General features: G+C 42.0%; 1 protein-coding gene across 2 annotated transcripts in view; it reads right to left on the minus strand.

Moving 5' to 3' along the window:
- Positions 1-2443: 2443 nt before the first annotated feature.
- st3gal4 (ST3 beta-galactoside alpha-2,3-sialyltransferase 4) overlaps positions 2444-18853 on the minus strand; it is a 40017-nt gene continuing 23607 nt past the window's right edge. For both annotated transcript variants that reach the window (XM_083773345.1, XM_083773344.1), the window contains 5 exons: positions 15479-15668; positions 14622-14759; positions 6099-6251; positions 3911-4018; positions 2444-3173 (listed from right to left, as the gene is read on the minus strand). In XM_083773345.1, the coding sequence (XP_083629471.1) occupies positions 3929-4018; positions 6099-6251; positions 14622-14759; positions 15479-15668 (571 nt within the window). In that variant the 3' untranslated portion in view covers positions 2444-3173; positions 3911-3928. The remainder of the gene's footprint in view (positions 3174-3910; positions 4019-6098; positions 6252-14621; positions 14760-15478; positions 15669-18853) is intronic.

Here is an 18853-nt window from a genome sequence, read left to right on the forward strand (position 1 = left end):
TTTCATAATATTTCTGAGGTCCTTGACATGACATAATTTGAGAACCACTGATATAGAAACATAGGTTTTTCAGAAAACTGTGGAATTGTGGACAGTCTTATCCAACAATGTTCTGGTGGTTTCAGGAAAGTTGGTGTTTTACTGTTTTATAGATTTTAGGAGCCAGTGGTTCTCAAAGTGTGGTCCTAAAGTGCATTCTCAGCAAAATGGCATAAAAATCAACCACTTGTATTCTAAACTTGTCTGTTTTAAAATATTTCCATGTTTTTTTATGTTTATGTGCCTTTATTTATGTTTAACATGGCTGTATAAATGTTTTCGTTGTAACTTTTTTTTTTCCTAATAAAGAAACAAAATTAAGTATACATTTGCTGCTTTATTATGTTTCTATAAATATGTGGGAGGGAGGTGAGCATGGGGGAGGATCGAGGGGTCGCAATATATATGGGGGGGGGGGGGGGGTGTCATAAGACAGCTTCACGCTGTCCTGCTGCTGCCGTCCGTAGCTGACGTTCGAGTCGCGGCAGAGAAGCGGGGCGCCGGCTACACGCGCGTCGGGGCGCGCGGCCCCCGCTGATCATGAACGACTCACCCACGTCGCGTCACGCGCCCGGCGGAGGACACGATCCGCGGCGCGCGGGGACCGCCTCACGTCGGCGGCGCGCCATGACTTGCTAGCTGGGTAAATGTCCGTGCTGCTCCAGTCTCTTCTCCTTATGCAACTCTGATGTCCCTGCACCTGTGAAGCACCGGATCAGCCGTTTCAGGCTTGAGGCGCGTTGGTAGACTCCCTTTCTAGCAGCAGCTGAGTATTGTACCCTTGTTTACATTTCAGTATATCAATCTGCTCAGTGCTCATTTTAAATCTAAGAAATAAAAACACTCAGCTGAAATTATGTTTTATTTCATTTTGAATAAAAACGCATTGCATTCTGTACAATAGAAAAAGAATCCAGTGGTACCATTTAAACAATATTATTCTAAAACGGTCTAAGAGCCCGCTCACCTGGTATAAGACTTAGCTGAGGTGCTGGAGCAAAAGAAAATGTATCAAACTGATTTAAAATGGCATCGGCACTCTCACATCTTTTTTATTTTTTTAACTCGTGAGCTTTCCTTCAGAGATCTTCAAAGCATTAACAATTTATTACATTCTGTACAATACAAAAGATCCAGTGGTACCGTTTCAACAATATTATTGAAAAAATATATATACAACAAAGACAAAATTAAATTACTAAAGCAAGAGAGACTGCTAAAATCAAGTGTCTATATCCAAAATGCATTGTTCCAGCTCTCCTCTGAGAGGCACTACAGGTCTATTATGGCCCAGCACACCAATTTGACAACTTCAGTTCTTCCCCAAAAGCCATATCCCAGCTAACTGGCTTAAAGCCAGTGGTGGAAAAAGTACTGACCTTTTTTACTAAAGTAAAAGTACCAATACTGCAACATTAAAATACTCCGTTACAAGTAGCCTAAAAGTCCAGAATTCAACATTTACTTGAGTAAAAGTACAAAAGTATTGGCTTCAAAATGTAGCCTACTTAAAATACCAAAAGCAAAAGTACTCATTGTGCAGAATGTCCCATTTAAAGTTATCTAATGTACAATAATCTTTTGAAAATAGCAGATCTACAAGCTCACAATGATTGTGAGCTTGTAGATCGGCTCTTTTCAAATGACCAAAATCTATATAGGGCTGAAGTGGTTAATGTAAGTTGTCGTAATAATATTCAATCTACAAAGTAACTAGTAACTAAAGTAACTAAAGCCTACAACATTTGGATCTGAGATGTAGTGGAGTAGAACTGTAGAAGTATTGGAAATCGGAAATATTCAAGTAAAGTACGAATGCCTCAAAATGGTACGGCACTTAAGTAAATGTACTTAGTTACTATTCACCACTGCTTAAGTAAATGTACTTAGTTACTATCCACCACTGCTTAAAGCTGCACTCTGTAACTGTCATTATTGTTGGCCCACAGCGGATTCAAATCCCGGGGGCGTGGACGGATTAAAAAGAAAATAGGCCCTGTGCACAACATCGAAAGGCCAAAGTGGCCCTTTTCAAGACGATTTGGCCATTATCTCTGGAGCGGAAAGTCCAATCTGCTCAGAGGCCCTGTGCACGTGCACACTTGGCACGCACCAGCCATAATTCGTCCATGCCCGGGGGTAGAACCCTAATAACCCATTCTGACCGGGCACCCATTTTGGTGTCAGCATCATGTTATGCTTTAGCTATTTAAAAATAGCAGATCTACAAGCTCATATCGCGCCACCGAGTGGCGCGATACGAGCTTGTAGGTCTGCTATTTTTGAAAAATCGAAGAGCGACTGACATTTTTAGAATCTGATCTCAGGTCAGAATGGGTTCATCAGACCAGTGTGTGTCCGGCGGAAACCTCGTATGAATCTGATCTCAGGTCAGAATGGGATAAGAACCCTAACAGAGCCTGCCGGCTTGCTCAGAGGAGACGTTGAATTGTGACCCTCAGCCATGTACAGTACCACTTGGTACAGATCTAAAACGTCTGTCTCAACCCCAATTCTTTGTTATATTGTATAAACATACCAACCAACATACCACCACCAACCAAATAAACAAAAAAAAACCATTGCATTCCCAAAAAAACGCATTTAGTAAGATACAGATTTATCCAGCACCGCCCTCCTCCACCCCTGTATCCATCGACTGATACCCGCTGTTACCTCCTCTAATCAACATGCATTAAACATCCTGTGGACTGTACTGTGCAGGATGTTCTTGCTCTCAATTGCACTGCCTACTGTTCCTTAACAGTACTTACTTACTATGTTTTGCACACTGACTCTCTATTCATATAGCCTTAATTGACTGTATAGCTTAAACATTAAGCTAAAATAATAATAATAATAATAATAATATTGCACATCAAGCAGTAGGCTTGAAAACTTAAGAGAATTAAGATATCAACAAACTGTCACCACAATCATAGTGAGCAAAATTTGATTTGTCCACATTACACTGTGTGCAAAAACAAAACACATTCAAGAACCCATGGGTGTCGGTCGGAAATTTTGAAAACAAGTACATTTACTTCTGTCAAGGTGTCAGTGGGTTTCATATGATTCACATCTCTCCTGTTGTCTCTCGCTCTGTCACTCCACTGGCCTTTCTGTGCCTTTCCCTGATATAATAGGAGAAAGAAAACCAAATCACATATTTAACGTTGTCTGATCAATTAAAGCATTAAAGCTGCTATAAGCAATCATATGTCAACATTTTAATGACCTTTATTTTTATTTTTATTTTTTAATTCAGACAGCCAGCAATGGGTAAAAACGCTCCCAAAAAATGAGTCTCTGTGACACATCTAGGGGTCGCAATTTGCATTCATAGATTTTCCTAGAAGCTTTGCCCGTCTACTTCCTTTTTTCGACCAATGACAAAGCTTCTAGGAACATCTTTGCATGCCGATCGTGGCCCCTAGATGTGCCACAGAGACTCATTTTCTTTGGGAGCGTTGCTGGCTTATAGCAGCTTTAACAGAACAATCGATAAGCCACTGGAGCCAAAACATTTGCTGTATAAGCACAACAATCACACCTGGCCTGAGTCAAACTATATAATGTCATATAATTGGTCCTCACAAATGCTCTTAAGAACGTGGTCGAGTATGTGGGTTTCAAACACACAAACAAAACAACAAGATTTGGAGTAGAGGGAGATAATTAAGGGGCCAAAGATAGACCGTGCTCAATATGGTTACTCAATAGGTATGAAGTGCTTATTGACAGCACACCTGTGAATAATACCACTGTCTGTATTGTAGGCTACTCATGAGCATAAGCAGTTGAGTTGGTATACTTATTGCCTGTGTTAAATATGGATAAAATCAATCTGGATAAAATCTAGAGTATATACCTGTTCCACGTGTGGGTGTCATGTATGGGGATGGAGGTACAAGATGGCCCCCAAATCCTCCAGTCTTTTTAAGGCATCCGCTTCTTGATTGAGGTCATGGTAGGAATCCTGAATCAGAAACATTTTAGAAAAGACAGTGTAATTCAGAAACAAAATCAATGACAATAAGTATTCACAGCAATGGCATATCTGCTTGTTGTTCTTCTATTGAATTTGAACACAGTCTACCAGCATCATGATCCTGTTTTGTAGTAATTTGCCCAACCCTCAATGTTTGTTTGTTTGTTGTCGTTTTCTTTTCTATTGACTGATCGATCTGTTTACTGTTAGTATGATGAACAAGTAGCCAGATTGGACAGTTAACAATTTACACTCTTCAGTACACATTATTTTCAATAATGCAACATGGCAAACCAAGTCGCTCACTTCAAGTAAAACTAAAAGATTGTTTTAGTGGTTGTACGTTCACTGTCGCCTGTAAATTATTGTCAGATCATCTTTAGCACCAGCCATGAGGATGACACGCTAATCTAAACAAGAATGCAAGGTAAATATTTATCCAGCTGGGAAGAGGGCCTTTCCTTTTTGTCATCAAGTCACGACAAACCATGCAACTTCTCACTAAAAATAGAATACCCACTCTTAACAGCAATTTCTATTCTCATTTGTCCTGCAAGTTAAACTTTAGCAGCTTTGACTCAGTTCCAACACAAGAGTACACACCCACCTACACAACCGCAAACAAACACACGCAACACATGTCGCACACACATACACATGCCCTTTATATACGGAGAAAGCCCAAGAAACATTATGTTTATGTAAGCCATGCAAAGAGACATTGGCATACATTGAAATATTTGTTGTAATTTTATACACTCTCTGGTTAAGCATTTGGAATTGAACACAACTGTAAGACAAGACACAAACATTATGCATGCACGCACCACACCACATGCACAACACATGGCTCTATGAACCACATTTATTTCCCACAACATGATGTTTAATGTGCAAGCTCAGTGTTATCGTATTGCACAACAGCAAGCCACCTGTCACATTAACTCACTCACACCTAAGACAAGACACACTTGTGTGTTCTGTGTCATGGCCGCCTCAATGCATTTCCAATGGGAATCACATGGTTTGAAGGCACAACCTTGTTGCATGGGGGGGAGGGCAGAAGACAGCCATGAAACAGCCATGCAACAAGGTTGCATCATGAAACCATGTGACGCCATAACACACAGAAGACACAGGACACCAGTGTGTCTTGCTTGTGTCTTAGGTGTGAGTGAGGCCTAAATAAGTCATGTATGACATTGGAATCGGATATGTCGTCGACCAACACTCAGGTATGGTAGGCAATGGTATAAACATTAGAGACAGGCCTGTGCTTAGGAGGAAACCTATTTGAATCCCTAGGCTTTCTGGCACAGTGACATTATACAGTAGGTGAAGAAATTGAATGGCAACATTTCCCTTCCATTAGCAATTTTCAGTTGCGTTCCAGTTGAGCAAGGCATTTGAACCCCTTGCTTAGGGATTTAAACGCCTTGTGGTGCTTCTCAGTGGCTAATAGCGGAATACTGTGGCAGCATTGGACAGATGCCATGGGATCATGTGTACGTGTGTGCATAACAACATTAAAGTGCAACAGGGCTGAACTGCCTGTGTGCAAAAAAAAAAAAAGATCCCTGGGAAACAAACACATTGTACGGAGCCCTGAATGGCCATGCATTCAAAATATATTTTATCTTGTCCGTACAAGACAATATCTCGTCCGTACACGATAATATCTTGTCCGTACAAGATATTATTTTGTCCGTACAAGATATTATCTTGTCCGGACAAGATAAAATATATTTTGAATGCATGGCCATTTGGTTCCATTTGTACACACACACTCAGAATCAGTTAACTCGGATGATGTTACTGTGTAGATGCCTAGATGGATAGCTAGTTTTAAAGTGAAGTGTAATGCTTTATTATAGCTTTATTATGTAGTCATCTTTTTTTTTTAGCAGCTGTATTTTGACCTTTGTATCTGTCTTCATTTGTGCAGTGGTTTGTAAAAACAACATACAGACAGACAGACACAATCTGTTTGTATGTTGTTTTCCAAAGTTCCAAAAGGAAAATAAAGTAATTTGAAGTTTGAAGTATACAGGGGATTATTAATTAGTACCTTCATAGACTTCATGGTGTCATATCCATAATAGTGGATGGGATGCTTTTGGTTGTTGGCAACAGGGTATCCAAACCCAGCGATGTGGACGACGTCACAGTAGTTGAGGGCAACAAACACAGCGAGGATACCTGTGGTTGGATGCGCCGGTATCTGGAACACAAGAAAACAAGCCTTCATAAGAGTACTAACATATCTCTGCTGTCGGGAATAAACTGACCGGCCAAAGCCTATGTGGCATGCGCCTGGACCACTAGGCCAGCGGGCGCCAAGATCTACACTAACAGGTCTTGTAGCCATAGTATTTTCCACCTGGAGAAATGATTTAAAAACCTGAACGCTGATTTATGTGAATCTATGGGAAACTGACCCAACATTAGCTGGCATAAATGTTTTACACTGAGCTATGTACAATTTCTTAAATAAAAGATAGTGCCCCAGAGCCAATATCATCTGGCCAAGCTACAGGGGAAATATTATGAGCAACAGGTACTGTAGTAGTAGTTATCTGAATGAAAGAATAGTGAGCCTCCAACCATTACAGATGTACAGTTTTGAGGTATTAACATACTATAGAGATTGGTTAAAATAGCGATTTATTCATTAACCACTTATGCCCAATTTTAAGCTTTAGGTGAACATTTTCACCTAATTGTCTGAAATGTCGTTATTAGGAGTAACCCCTTGAGATAAACCATCTTGTTCTGCCAGTTAAAATAAGTTAAGCCGCTTTAGACCAAAATAAATATGAAAAAGAGATAGAGAAATAAAGCAGCAACTGTGACCAGCAGGCTGGACCAGAAATTAAAAACTGGCCAGTGGCCAGCCTAATTTCCAACAGCATACATGTATTATGGGCTTCAATGACAACCTCCATCTTTAAGACACGCAGGTTAATTGTATTCATCGTCTTGTCAAAACACTCAGCAGACCTTCGATGGTTGGGGGTTGTTAGTGTAATGAGATGTCAAAATCCTGCCAACACACTGACCAGTATTTTGTGAGGTGGCTAGTTGTTATATTCCCTGGCAGCTTTCGTGACTTTATCGACCGCATAATGTTTTGTAAACAAAACAAAAAATTTTGGTTAGCTATAGTACTGTACCTGCCAAAAGTATGTTTGTTACTTAATGTAAATCACCCTCCACCTACTGTATGCTGTAGCAAAGACGATCCATTTTGAAAGGTTTGTCTCTATGCAGTTTAAAGATTTCATTCACAATCTTATTAATCTTGAGTAAAACTAAGCTGCAAAACATAAAAACTTCTCTTCCTCACCCACACTCGGGTACAAACACATACTGTTTCACTCTCGAACAGAGTGGAGTAATCTGCTTTATTTCAAAACAATGCCAGTCAATTGCAATCCAAGGACATTCTTGAAAACTGCACGGAAATAGCTAGGGACCTGATCTCCCCCATGGACAGAATTTGCCACTTTTCTCTTAGCTTTTTAAGACTGAAAATAAGATTAATTATTGGTTACAGTAGTTTAGTTTTTTCTTTCTTTTTTCCCCAGTGTAGTGCCTCAGGCTCATATTATGCAGAGCGATTTCCCAATGTTGTTTGCTGATTCACTACGGGACTCTGTCAGTGATTATCCCTGTTCACAGAGGCCGGGGAAAGGAGAATCGTTTCCACATGAACTGGAGAGGGAACAGGGTCTTGCTTTCCAGCCCTTTCCCAAATGCCACACTGTCCCTCCCAATAGCCTCACAGTTGTCTTCTCTCTCTCACACACACACACACACACACACACACACACACACACACACACACACACACACACACACACACACACACACACACACACACACACACACACACACACACACACACACACACACACACACACACACACACACAAACCCCTGTTCCCGAACAAAAGATTCCACAAAGCTCTCCTCGGGTCTGGCTCAAAGTGCAGACAGGTCCCCCAATTATATCTCATTCATGTTTCCAATGCAATAAAAAAAGAAGTCTCCTGTGCTGGATCGCAATTTCCAATGGAATTTCTGTTCCATATCAGACTGGATCAGTACATGCCCCCAGTGTGATTTCCACCACAGGGCTAACTCAATTTCAATTCAATTCAATTCAAAGGGCTTTATTGGCATGAGAAAACATACGTTTACATTGCCAAAGCAGAAAGAACAATACAACAATACAGCGATACAATCAAAACGAAAATGATGTAACTCACTGTCTGGTCAGCTGTGCCCAAACATGTGCCACAGAGGGCATATTTCCCTCATTTGCACACCTTCAAGCACTGCACGGTTAATCTAATCAGTGAAATCAGCCAGTATTGTGTTTGACAATGACTACTATCCTAATAATAATAGAGCGAATGTCTGAATGTCTGTCTGTCTGTCTGTCTGTCTGTCAGAAACAAACACTTATCTCCTCATTGCCTGCACCAATCGCTCCCACTTTTCACACAGGCATTGACCATAATAATATGGAGGTCTTAACGAAGCCATTTTTCCAATAAGATTAATAATGAATTTATTAGTGAATAAAAACCAGTTTATTTGTCCGTGCTCTATCTCCGACCGAGCCACACTATTAGCACACATCTCTCCATGCCAAAATAAATCTGCACGCTCCCACAATCCAGCTAGGCTACTTTTTTACCGACGCAACTGTCGTATTTACTGTACAGATATTGTTTTTACATCACCACACGATCATGGAGAATTGTAACTTGAAGAATTGTGTGCCTGTGGAGGGGGTGTGGGACGCATAATTCGATAGGTCACCGTTTGTAGTGTGACGTAGGAAGCGAAACCCAGCCCCGTCGGAGCATCTGTTCTGTGTCCGTGTTGGATGTGAATGACCAGCGACACACAGCCAGGACTGCAGCCGCTCCGAGGACACTGTTTCTGGGCTTATGATCAGTGACACACAGCCAGGACTGCAGCCGCTCCGAGGACACTGTTTCTGGGCTTATGATCAGCGACACACAGCCAGGACTGCAGCCGCTCCGCCGCTATATATAAATGCACCATTTACACTGTCCGCCCCCTCCTCAACCACCTCCTTCGCCGTGCATTACACATGGGCTACATGCACGCTCAAAGCCTGGACACTGACAACGACAGCTTACAGCCCTGCGCGCACCCAGCGTGGCTGCGTGACACACTGAAGCTCCCACTTTTCACACAGGCATTGACCATAATAATATGGAGGTCTTAACGAAGCCATTTTTCCAATAAGATTAATAATGAATTTATTAGTGAATAAAAACCAGTTTATTTGTCCGTGCTCTATCTCCGACCGAGCCACACTATTAGCACACATCTCTCCATGCCAAAATAAATCTGCACGCTCCCACAATCCAGCTAGGCTACTTTTTTACCGACGCAACTGTCATATTTACTGTACAGATATTGTTTTTACATCACCACACGATCATGGAGAATTGTAACTTGAAGAATTGTGTGCCTGTGGAGGGGGTGTGGGACGCATAATTCGATAGGTCACCGTTTGTAGTGTGACGTAGGAAGCGAAACCCAGCCCCGTCGGAGCATCTGTTCTGTGTCCGTGTTGGATGTGAATGACCAGCGACACACAGCCAGGACTGCAGCCGCTCCGAGGACACTGTTTCTGGGCTTATGATCAGTGACACACAGCCAGGACTGCAGCCGCTCCGAGGACACTGTTTCTGGGCTTATGATCAGCGACACACAGCCAGGACTGCAGCCGCTCCGCCGCTATATATAAATGCACCATTTACACTGTCCGCCCCCTCCTCAACCACCTCCTTCGCCGTGCATTACACATGGGCTACATGCACGCTCAAAGCCTGGACACTGACAACGACAGCTTACAGCCCTGAGCGCACCCAGCGTGGCTGCGTGACACACTGAACAGCACGATCACAACGGAATGTCGGGGTCTCGGGGTGGCCAAATGGAGACGTTTGGAGAAGACAGATCCCGTGCCGTCGGAACAACACAATGACAAAATACATACAGACAGATGCAATGACAACGACACGTTCCTAAATCACACAAAACATCTAATTCTTATCCTGATTATATAAAGAACAAACTACAACTTGCTTTGAAGCCCAAAAAGCCAACCTCCGCGTTCACCGTTTAATAGCTTATATCTCCACGGGCAGCAGACGGTGAGCGGTTAGGGACCGTCTACAAAGTGCAACACCGACCTTGAAAATATTCAATAACTTCCATTTATAGGCAGAATATCACCACCATATTTACATCACACATCAATGGTGTACTTATGATTGTACTACAGCATTTAATTAGCCTATACTTTAGTGCCCAACCCAACTTCCCAAGACCATCTGTAAACAATTCCCCCCCCTATCAGTAATGTGATCTATTACATCACACACTGAACATGATTTGCTGTTTGCATATATTCAGAACGGGTAAGGACTAGTAATGTTCTATAACACATCATTGGACACCTTCATTGTCTAAGTCAAGTGTTTTGTAACTTTGCACCGACATTGCTAAATTGCCTGCATACTCCAGGACTCATCTTTTTCAGTACATTGCTTAGTCTCACCCACACGCAACTCCCTCCTCTGTTATGATTGCTTTCATAAATTGCAGCAAAGATGTATCAACTGAGGACATCTGGGTGGTGCAGGGGTACATTTCCGGCTTGGCCAGGAATTCCAATGAACATAATTGGACGTGTTCGCAGATAGGAAGCCTCCTTTGCATGTGTATCTGTCTTTATCTCTAGGCCATTGCTGAGAAGAATTTAATGAAGTTCTTGTGAGACAAATGATATACTTGTAGACTTACTACTCGGTGTGTCATCCATACCCCCCATACTCATATTATTGCTACCAACAAATCTTCAACTGATGGTTTGATTACCCTGAAAAACAGTTGCAAGTGTTCTGAACAGCCTGAATGTCAGGAAAAGAAAGATGAAGCATAAATTGGTTGCTTATACACTCAACAGCTTTTTCTGAAGCGACTCACAAGTGTGTACAATGATGGGATATGGCTGACATTCGATGTGTATTAGCCTCATGTTGTTCCCTTGCATGCCAACCACAATCTCCCAGCTCTGCATGCAGTGGCCCACCGCATAGTTTGGACATTGGCCCGTGTATCCTTGACGAGAGGGGCAAGAGACAGGGTGCATGCATACTGTCACCACCAAGAACCATGCAGGCCCACAAGCTCAAGGGAATCGTTTGTTTGGGGACAGGAGGGGCGTGCTGGCATTTATGTCCACGTGTGTTTGAGTGAGAGGGTCAGCGACAAGGGGGTGGGATATAGAGAGAGAGACGCCCGGAGGAGAGGCTGAGTATGAGAAAGAATGAAACAGAGAAATACGTTACGTGGAAAGAAAACAGATACAGCAGCAGATTGAAATGAGATACAAAAGTACATAGAACATACTCACGCACGCACTCAAATAAACGCAGGTTGAAAAGAGCGGTGAGACAAATATGCAAGAATAAGAAATAGGAAAGCACGAAAACAAACGAGGCATGTAAAGAAGAATATAAGAGGGCAAAGAGTGGTGGGCTGTGGGTTGCTGTATATTTTGGTATGGACCAAGGGCCCAAATGTAAACATGGCTGTGTGCCAAAAATGATCTTACTGGACTTTGCTGAGTGCTATTCCAGCTAAAAATAAAAACTGATTATTTAACTATAGTATATGATCAGGATATTTGTTATTCTTACAAATAAAAGTGTGATCAACTAATTATTTTCTCTTCTTTTCTTTGTCATGAAATTGAAATTGAAGAAGGTGTACCAAAACAGAACGTCTTGCAGTGAGAAGGACAAATATTTGGAGGCCTGCATGTGTGTCCTCCATTTTGTGCAAAGGGTTTTGATCAGCATAGTCCTTGTCTTCCACTCTGTCCCTTCACACAGCCCTCCCCCTGGCCTTTTGAATCCATGCAGATGGCCTTGTGCTCCTACTAGCCTCCTATTGGGTCGGCCTGCTGCTCGCCTGTAGGACTCCCGGCCTTCCCGCTGCTCACTCGTCTCACGCAGCAGCCAGTTGTGTTTGTGTTACTATCCAGGAAGGGTAACACCCCCCCACCCCACCCCCACGGTCCCTGACATAAAACGGACTTGAGTAAAGAGTAAAGAATGAACGGAACCAAAACAAAAGCTGGCTTTGGACCATAACAAAGTCCACCCCCACCCCACCCCCCCCCCAACCCACCGGCCAGCCACTAAACGCGTTCGAACAAGTCCGCTTGGCAGATGCAATATGCCTTGAGCCAATAAAAACATCATTCTACATGAGTGATAGCTTAAATCAAATCGGAGTCTATTTCAAAACCCCAGCACCTTAGCCAAAAGGGTCCGAACAAAAACATGTCAGTGGCACATTACCGAAAAGTCCTGCATCATGATTTCTTCATTACGCAATCCGTTCACTTCATTATATTCTCATCAGAAAACATTATTTTGATCCTTTACTGTCTTTGTTTTTACATGGGCTTTTCCTTCATTTTTTTTTAATATTAGCTTTTTGACTTTTCGACTAGTGGTAGTGGAGAGTGACAGGGAGTGACACGCAGCAAAGGTCATCAGGCTCGGGAATCAAACCTGTGACACGCTGTCAGGCTGCAGTATGGTTGGACCTTAACTAGGCCATCGGCACCCCTATATGGGCCTTTCTTCTTGTTGCTTTATCAGAAATAATAAAATAAATACAAATCTCACTACATTAACTAGAAAAAGTGGCACAGGTCTCCACCAGGGCAGGTCAGGTTGTGGCCTCCTGGTGTTGCTATAATAGGCCAATGTGAAAAGTGGGACATTTCTTCTTACGCCTTGGATGGCAATTGCCTGCTAACTAGACTTGCACCTCCCACTGGGTTTTTCTTAGTCCCCTTTTTTAGTCCCCTTTTTTGTATACATATATATATATATATATATATATATATATATATATATATATATATATATATATATATAATTTTTAAAGCTGGATTAATGTTCTTTAATCAAATCTCGTAATCTCGTGATTAGCATATATGGATCAAATAGCTATCCACGAGATATCTTGAGTTTGGCATAATGTGTTGAGTAGATTTCGATGTCAATATCTTTGTACTTTTACTAAGTAAACTTTGAATTCCGAGTATTTCTACACTGCAGTATTGATACTTTTACTCAAGTACAAAATGCAATTACTTTTCCCACCTCTGTCAGTGATAGCAGTGATAATCAAGTTTGCAGTGAAAAGGCCAGCGCCTGCCATCTTTCAAAACTGCAGCTGGCTGAATTATATACAATATGTTGGCTTCCTTTTCAAGAGCCAATTATTTCCAAGGGATTTTCTGTGTAGAACATGTCTTGTAATGGGGCTGCTCTGATATCAAGAGGAAGCTAATCGTTGTCTGGTTTCGCAGTAATTGGTTCCACAGAGCTCACTTTGGCATTTGAAGAATTATACCGGAAAATGGTCCTCAGGGAAGGAAGGATGCAACAATCAAATGTTCAAATAGGAGGGAAAGAAGGGAAGTAAATGGAGATAAAACGCATCAACAATCAAACAAATAAAGGGATTTTAAAACAGAATAAAACAAAGAAAGAAGGAATAAAGGATAGAAGGGGGAAGAGAAGAGAAAGAATTCTCACGGTGGCTGCCTCCAGTAGGCTAACCCCAGTGATCAGAACATCAGAATAAGTCAGTGGGGGGAATAGTGTCTTGAGACAACTTGACTTGTTGTGATTCCACATGTAATGTAATTGAATTAGACTACATGCAATCTATAGTGCAGTGGTTCTCAGTGGTAGAGCCCAGGGACCCCAGCAAAATGAGTTAATAATAGCATCAATATAAATGTAACCACCTTAAAGCTGCTATAAGCAATAATATGTCAAAATTATAATGACCATTTATTTAATTTTAATTTTTTTTGTATTCAGACAGCCATTAATGGGTAGAATGATCCCAAAAGAATGTAGTCTTTAGATTGCGGCCCCTAGATTTGTCACAGAGACTAAAAAAATCAGTCATTTTTTGGGACATATTATTGCTTATATCAGCTTTAACCCTATTTTATACTAAGATATTTGAAAACAGCCTTTTGTTTTTCCTTCTTTTTCTTTCTGTATTTTTTCCTAGAAACATTTCTGAATATGTGGAGTAATAATAATAATAATAATAATAGGTAAATGGTGCATTTATATAGTGCCTTTATCCAAGGCGCTTTACATAGATTGTGCATTACATTCACCCATTCATGCAAGGCACCAACCAGTACATCAGGAGAAATGCAGTGTCTTGCTCAAGGACACTTTGACACTAACTCTGGGGGAGCCAGGGTTCGAACTGGCAACCTTGCGTTTACCATCCTGAGCCACCGCGGTATAATAATAATAATAAACATTTCAGATGGGGGTCCGTGGCCAAATACATTTTAATCTGAGGGTCCTTGACGTGAATTGTTTTGAGAAACATTGGTTTAGTGAATGGGAATGGATCTCTCACCTGTTTGCTGTGTTTATGTGCAGGACAGACTGTTTGTGGGAAGTGGGAAGTGTTTGATCACCTGTTTATTCTTAGGAACTAGAGGGATCTGGAGCAGCCTTTCTGCAGTCTGGTGTATGAAGTGAGGGTCCAGTACTCTGATGTTTTTGGTTTCACCGAGCCAGATCTGGGGAGGGGGCCTCCAGAAACCTTTCCTCACCTGGTGCGCACGCACGCAAGCACACACACACACACACACACGCACACACACACACACACACACACACACACACACACACACACACGCACACACACACACACACACACACACACACACACACACACACACACACACACACACACAGAGATAGGAGACAGGGGAAAAAAGAGGTGAGAAAGCGGGTGAAAATGTGTGTGAGAGACGTTTTGGTCAGAGCAATTAAGGAATTCATCAGGGCAAATTTAGATGCTATTGAGCCTCTTGTTTACTCCCAGTTCTCTTGGAGAACTGAAAGTCAGTGTTATGTATGTGCAAATTAGAGGGTAATGACCCTGCAACTATCAGCACAAAAAGGCCAGAGGGGCCCCGAGCTGCAGAGTGGGTGACTTTGGATGTGGAAACTACATTTAAGAGCTGAAGAGCTTTGACGTCAGTGAAGTTAAACCCTTTAAGAATTTGTCCCTGTTATGGATGGCTAACAAGTACCAGAGAGCAATGGTGGCTGCGTGTGTGCGTGCGTGAGTGCGTGCATGCGTGCGTGCGTGTGTGCGTGCGTGAGTGCGTGCATGCGTGCACGTGCATGCGAGAGATTGAGAATTAAATAAATAAATGTATAAATGTATAAATGAAAAGAAGCTCAAAAGAGTATGCATATTATGTTGACTACGGATAATGCATGAGAAGTAGAGTGTGCATGCACTCTCACACATATGTAGTACCCTCTTCTCATCGTAGAGGATCTCTTTGAGCCAGCGTAGGTCTTGCTGTTTGAAAGGCACCAGGACCATGAGCGTACTGGGGTGATTGTGGAGGGAAGGGTTGTAGGACGCCGACTCAGGGTAGAACATCCTCATGGTGGTCTTGTTGCCCACATCTTCCTCATAGCCCCTCACCGGGGCATCGTTCAACCTGACATATGGGTAGGAGAGACTTTTCACACCTATTTGCTGTGACATGTTGGGCAAAGGTTTGTTATGGCAATTTCCAGGCCCGCCATGCAGGCCGGGTTGCCAACCCTGTGTCAGTCGTTGGGTGCAGCCATCAGGACACGAGGAAGCTGCGGGGACAACCACTCGCTTTGAATGTTAACAACCGATAACAACCAGTAGGTTAATTATCAAGACGATGCAATGGAGCCAGTATAATGTATATAATATGCTCTACTGGAGCCTACTGGCTCTGGAACATGGAATATGGAAGTGAAATTGCTGCTGGTGTAGCGAAAACATCATGAAACTGACTTAGCCTACGTGGCTACAGTAGAGCCTACTGGCTCCATTGCATCGTCTTGATAAGTAACCTACTGGTTGATATCAGTTGATTTTCATACAAATCCGCTAGGGAAAACCGTTTGTACGACAGAATTTGTAGCATTTAAAGCACTAGTCCTTACCCGTTGTGAGATATTTGCCCCCCCCCCCCCCCCCCCTTGTGGCCATGGGGGGTACTGCGCCCGGGTGCGTTTGTAATTGACTAATCAAGTCATTAATAATCATTAATGTGTCAAATCGAAAAAAGGGCTTCGTTACGCCCTCCGCATGCATATGGTCAATGCCTGTGTGAAAAGTGGGAGTGATTGGTGCAGGCAGTAAGGAGTTACGGCAGTGTTTCTGACAGACACACACACACACACACACACACACACAGACATTGTTAGAATTATAGTATGATGATGATGATGCAAGCTTCCTTGTATCCTGACGGCCACACCCCATGACTGACACAGCCCTGAGTTGGCAACCTGGCCTGGCAGGGATGTTCAACGGAGCACACATTTTCAATTGTAGTTAGGTTTTCTTCTGTAATTTAATCTGATTTTAAAAGCAATGCAGTACAATGAAAAGAAGTGTTTTCTAAATTCTCACACAGACACGCACACGCACACGCACGCACGCACGCACGCACGCACGCACGCACGCATTGTGACCAGGCCAAACTACAGGCTGTTTGAAAAGAGGCTTAGAAAAGCTCCAAATGCATGTGTTCATTCAAAGGCTATAAATCTGATTTGCAATGCTTTTGTCCCAGGGAAAAAACTAAATCCCCCGCTGCTCATTTATATTTAAAAATAAAAGTCTAACTTGGCCTAACGGTAACTGGGACGAAGGCTTTGCATCAGGGTCAGGTTGTCATGATGCAGCCTAATAATGCTTTCCATTGCTTACATTGAATGTAGTTGAAGGCCTTTGCATGACAAGGCACTCTTAACACACCTGTTGGGCAGATGATCTTTTTTTATTCATACTTCCTCAGAAATGTCTTCCAACAACACATACAGTATGTTGTTGGAATACATCTATAGCTGACAGTATCCTGGCAGTAGTTGTATTGCAGCTAGCATTAAAATCAGTATCACATATACAACATTCTGTAAACAGCCTTAGATGTAAAAAGAAAAATGCCCCTATAACTAACACATCATATTAGTTTGCAGGCTCACAAATCCAAAATTATAGTTGATTAATAAGAATTACTACAATAAACTATAATATCAAATATTGAGTCAAAAAAGCAGATTGTTAATCTTCACAGGTAGACCTACAATGGTAGCTGATTGTATTTTAGGCAGGTATAAGTTTAACCATTCAGAGGGAAATATTTGGGCAGTAATGATCATTCTAGTGTTTTATTTGTCTGTTTAAGTCACCCCAAAATATTTATTTTAACTATTGTTTTGTCATGATTACATTCAGACAGAATATTACTCGGGCGCTAAAGTGACACCATTTTACCCCTCTCTTGGCTAGGTAGGATAGCTCTTATCAAAATGAATATTCTCCCCAGAATACTTTAGGCTGGTTAAGTACTTTCATTTGGAGTGGGAGGAAGCCTCGGCTGAAATTGGCCAAACTTCAAATGGATAGCGCAGATGGTGGTTTAGACCTGCCCAATATAAGGCATTACCAACTGGCCGCGCACCTCAGGGTGCTTACGAATTGGCTTAAATCGGATCCTTCCTCGATTTGGCTTGATATTCAATCTTAACAGTCCAAATGCCCTCTTTGGAATCTATTATTCATAAAGGACCTTAAGTCTATTAGGAAATTTTGTTCTAACCCCATCACTCTATGTTCAGTCAAAGCCTGGAGGTCTGTGTGTAATATTGAAGGCCATGCTAAATTGACATCTCCCCTTACTCCAGTGGTGGGCAACCCTGACTTTAGGCCGGGACACACAGATGCAGGCTTTAGGACCTGGCATGAGAAGGGCATTACCAAACTTGGAGACCTTTTTGATGGCCATACCTTGAGGTCTTTCACACAATTGCAGCAGCGTCATGGGTTGCCAAAATCTGACTTCTTCAGTTATTTACAAATTAGACATTATTACTGAGGACACTTCACTTTTAGCCAATAGTTCCGCTTCACAGGTAGAACGAGCCCTCTCTTTGCAATTATCTAAGAAACAAATTTCAATTTTCTGTGACGTATTGAATTCCTACTCATCTATATCCTCTCAGATTACTAAGCAGTCCTGGGAAAAAGATCTGAACGTCTCTATTCATGATGAGGGCTGGGCAGATATGTGGGCCTATGCGAAACAGATTTCAGTTTGTAACCGAACTAAATCCATCCAGTTCAGAATATTACATCGTATACATATAACTCCTGCTCTCAAGAACAAAATGGATGTCAGTGCGTCCCCATTTTGCTTTAAGTGCAAGACAGAGATTGGTAATTACGTTCACTGTCTTTGGTCCTGTGTGAAGCTTCAGAACTATTGGTATGACATTGTGTCAGAACTCTCTGTTATTTTTGGTGTATTTTACTTGGTCTCCCGGATGTTCATGTCATTGATGTCAAACATAAGAGGTTGTTCAACTTATTAACGTTTGCTGCTAGGAAAAATATTCTTTTGTTTTGGATCAAGGATGTTGCTCCATCAAAGAAATCATGGCATAACATTATAATGGGCTGTATTCCTTGTGAATACATTACATGCATGTTGCATTCTAAATTGGACACTTTCAAAAAAGATTGGGACCCTTATTTGAATCATATTGGAACCACACTGTCTGCCACGATACTTGGAGGTTTTCCGTACCAACCTTAGATATCTTATATGCCAGCATTCTTCCCTAGTGGGTGCTCTGC

The sequence above is a fragment of the Protomyctophum parallelum genome, assembly GCF_964188405.1.
Source record: "Protomyctophum parallelum genome assembly, chromosome: 9".
In the NCBI taxonomy this organism is placed as follows: domain Eukaryota; kingdom Metazoa; phylum Chordata; class Actinopteri; order Myctophiformes; family Myctophidae; genus Protomyctophum; species Protomyctophum parallelum.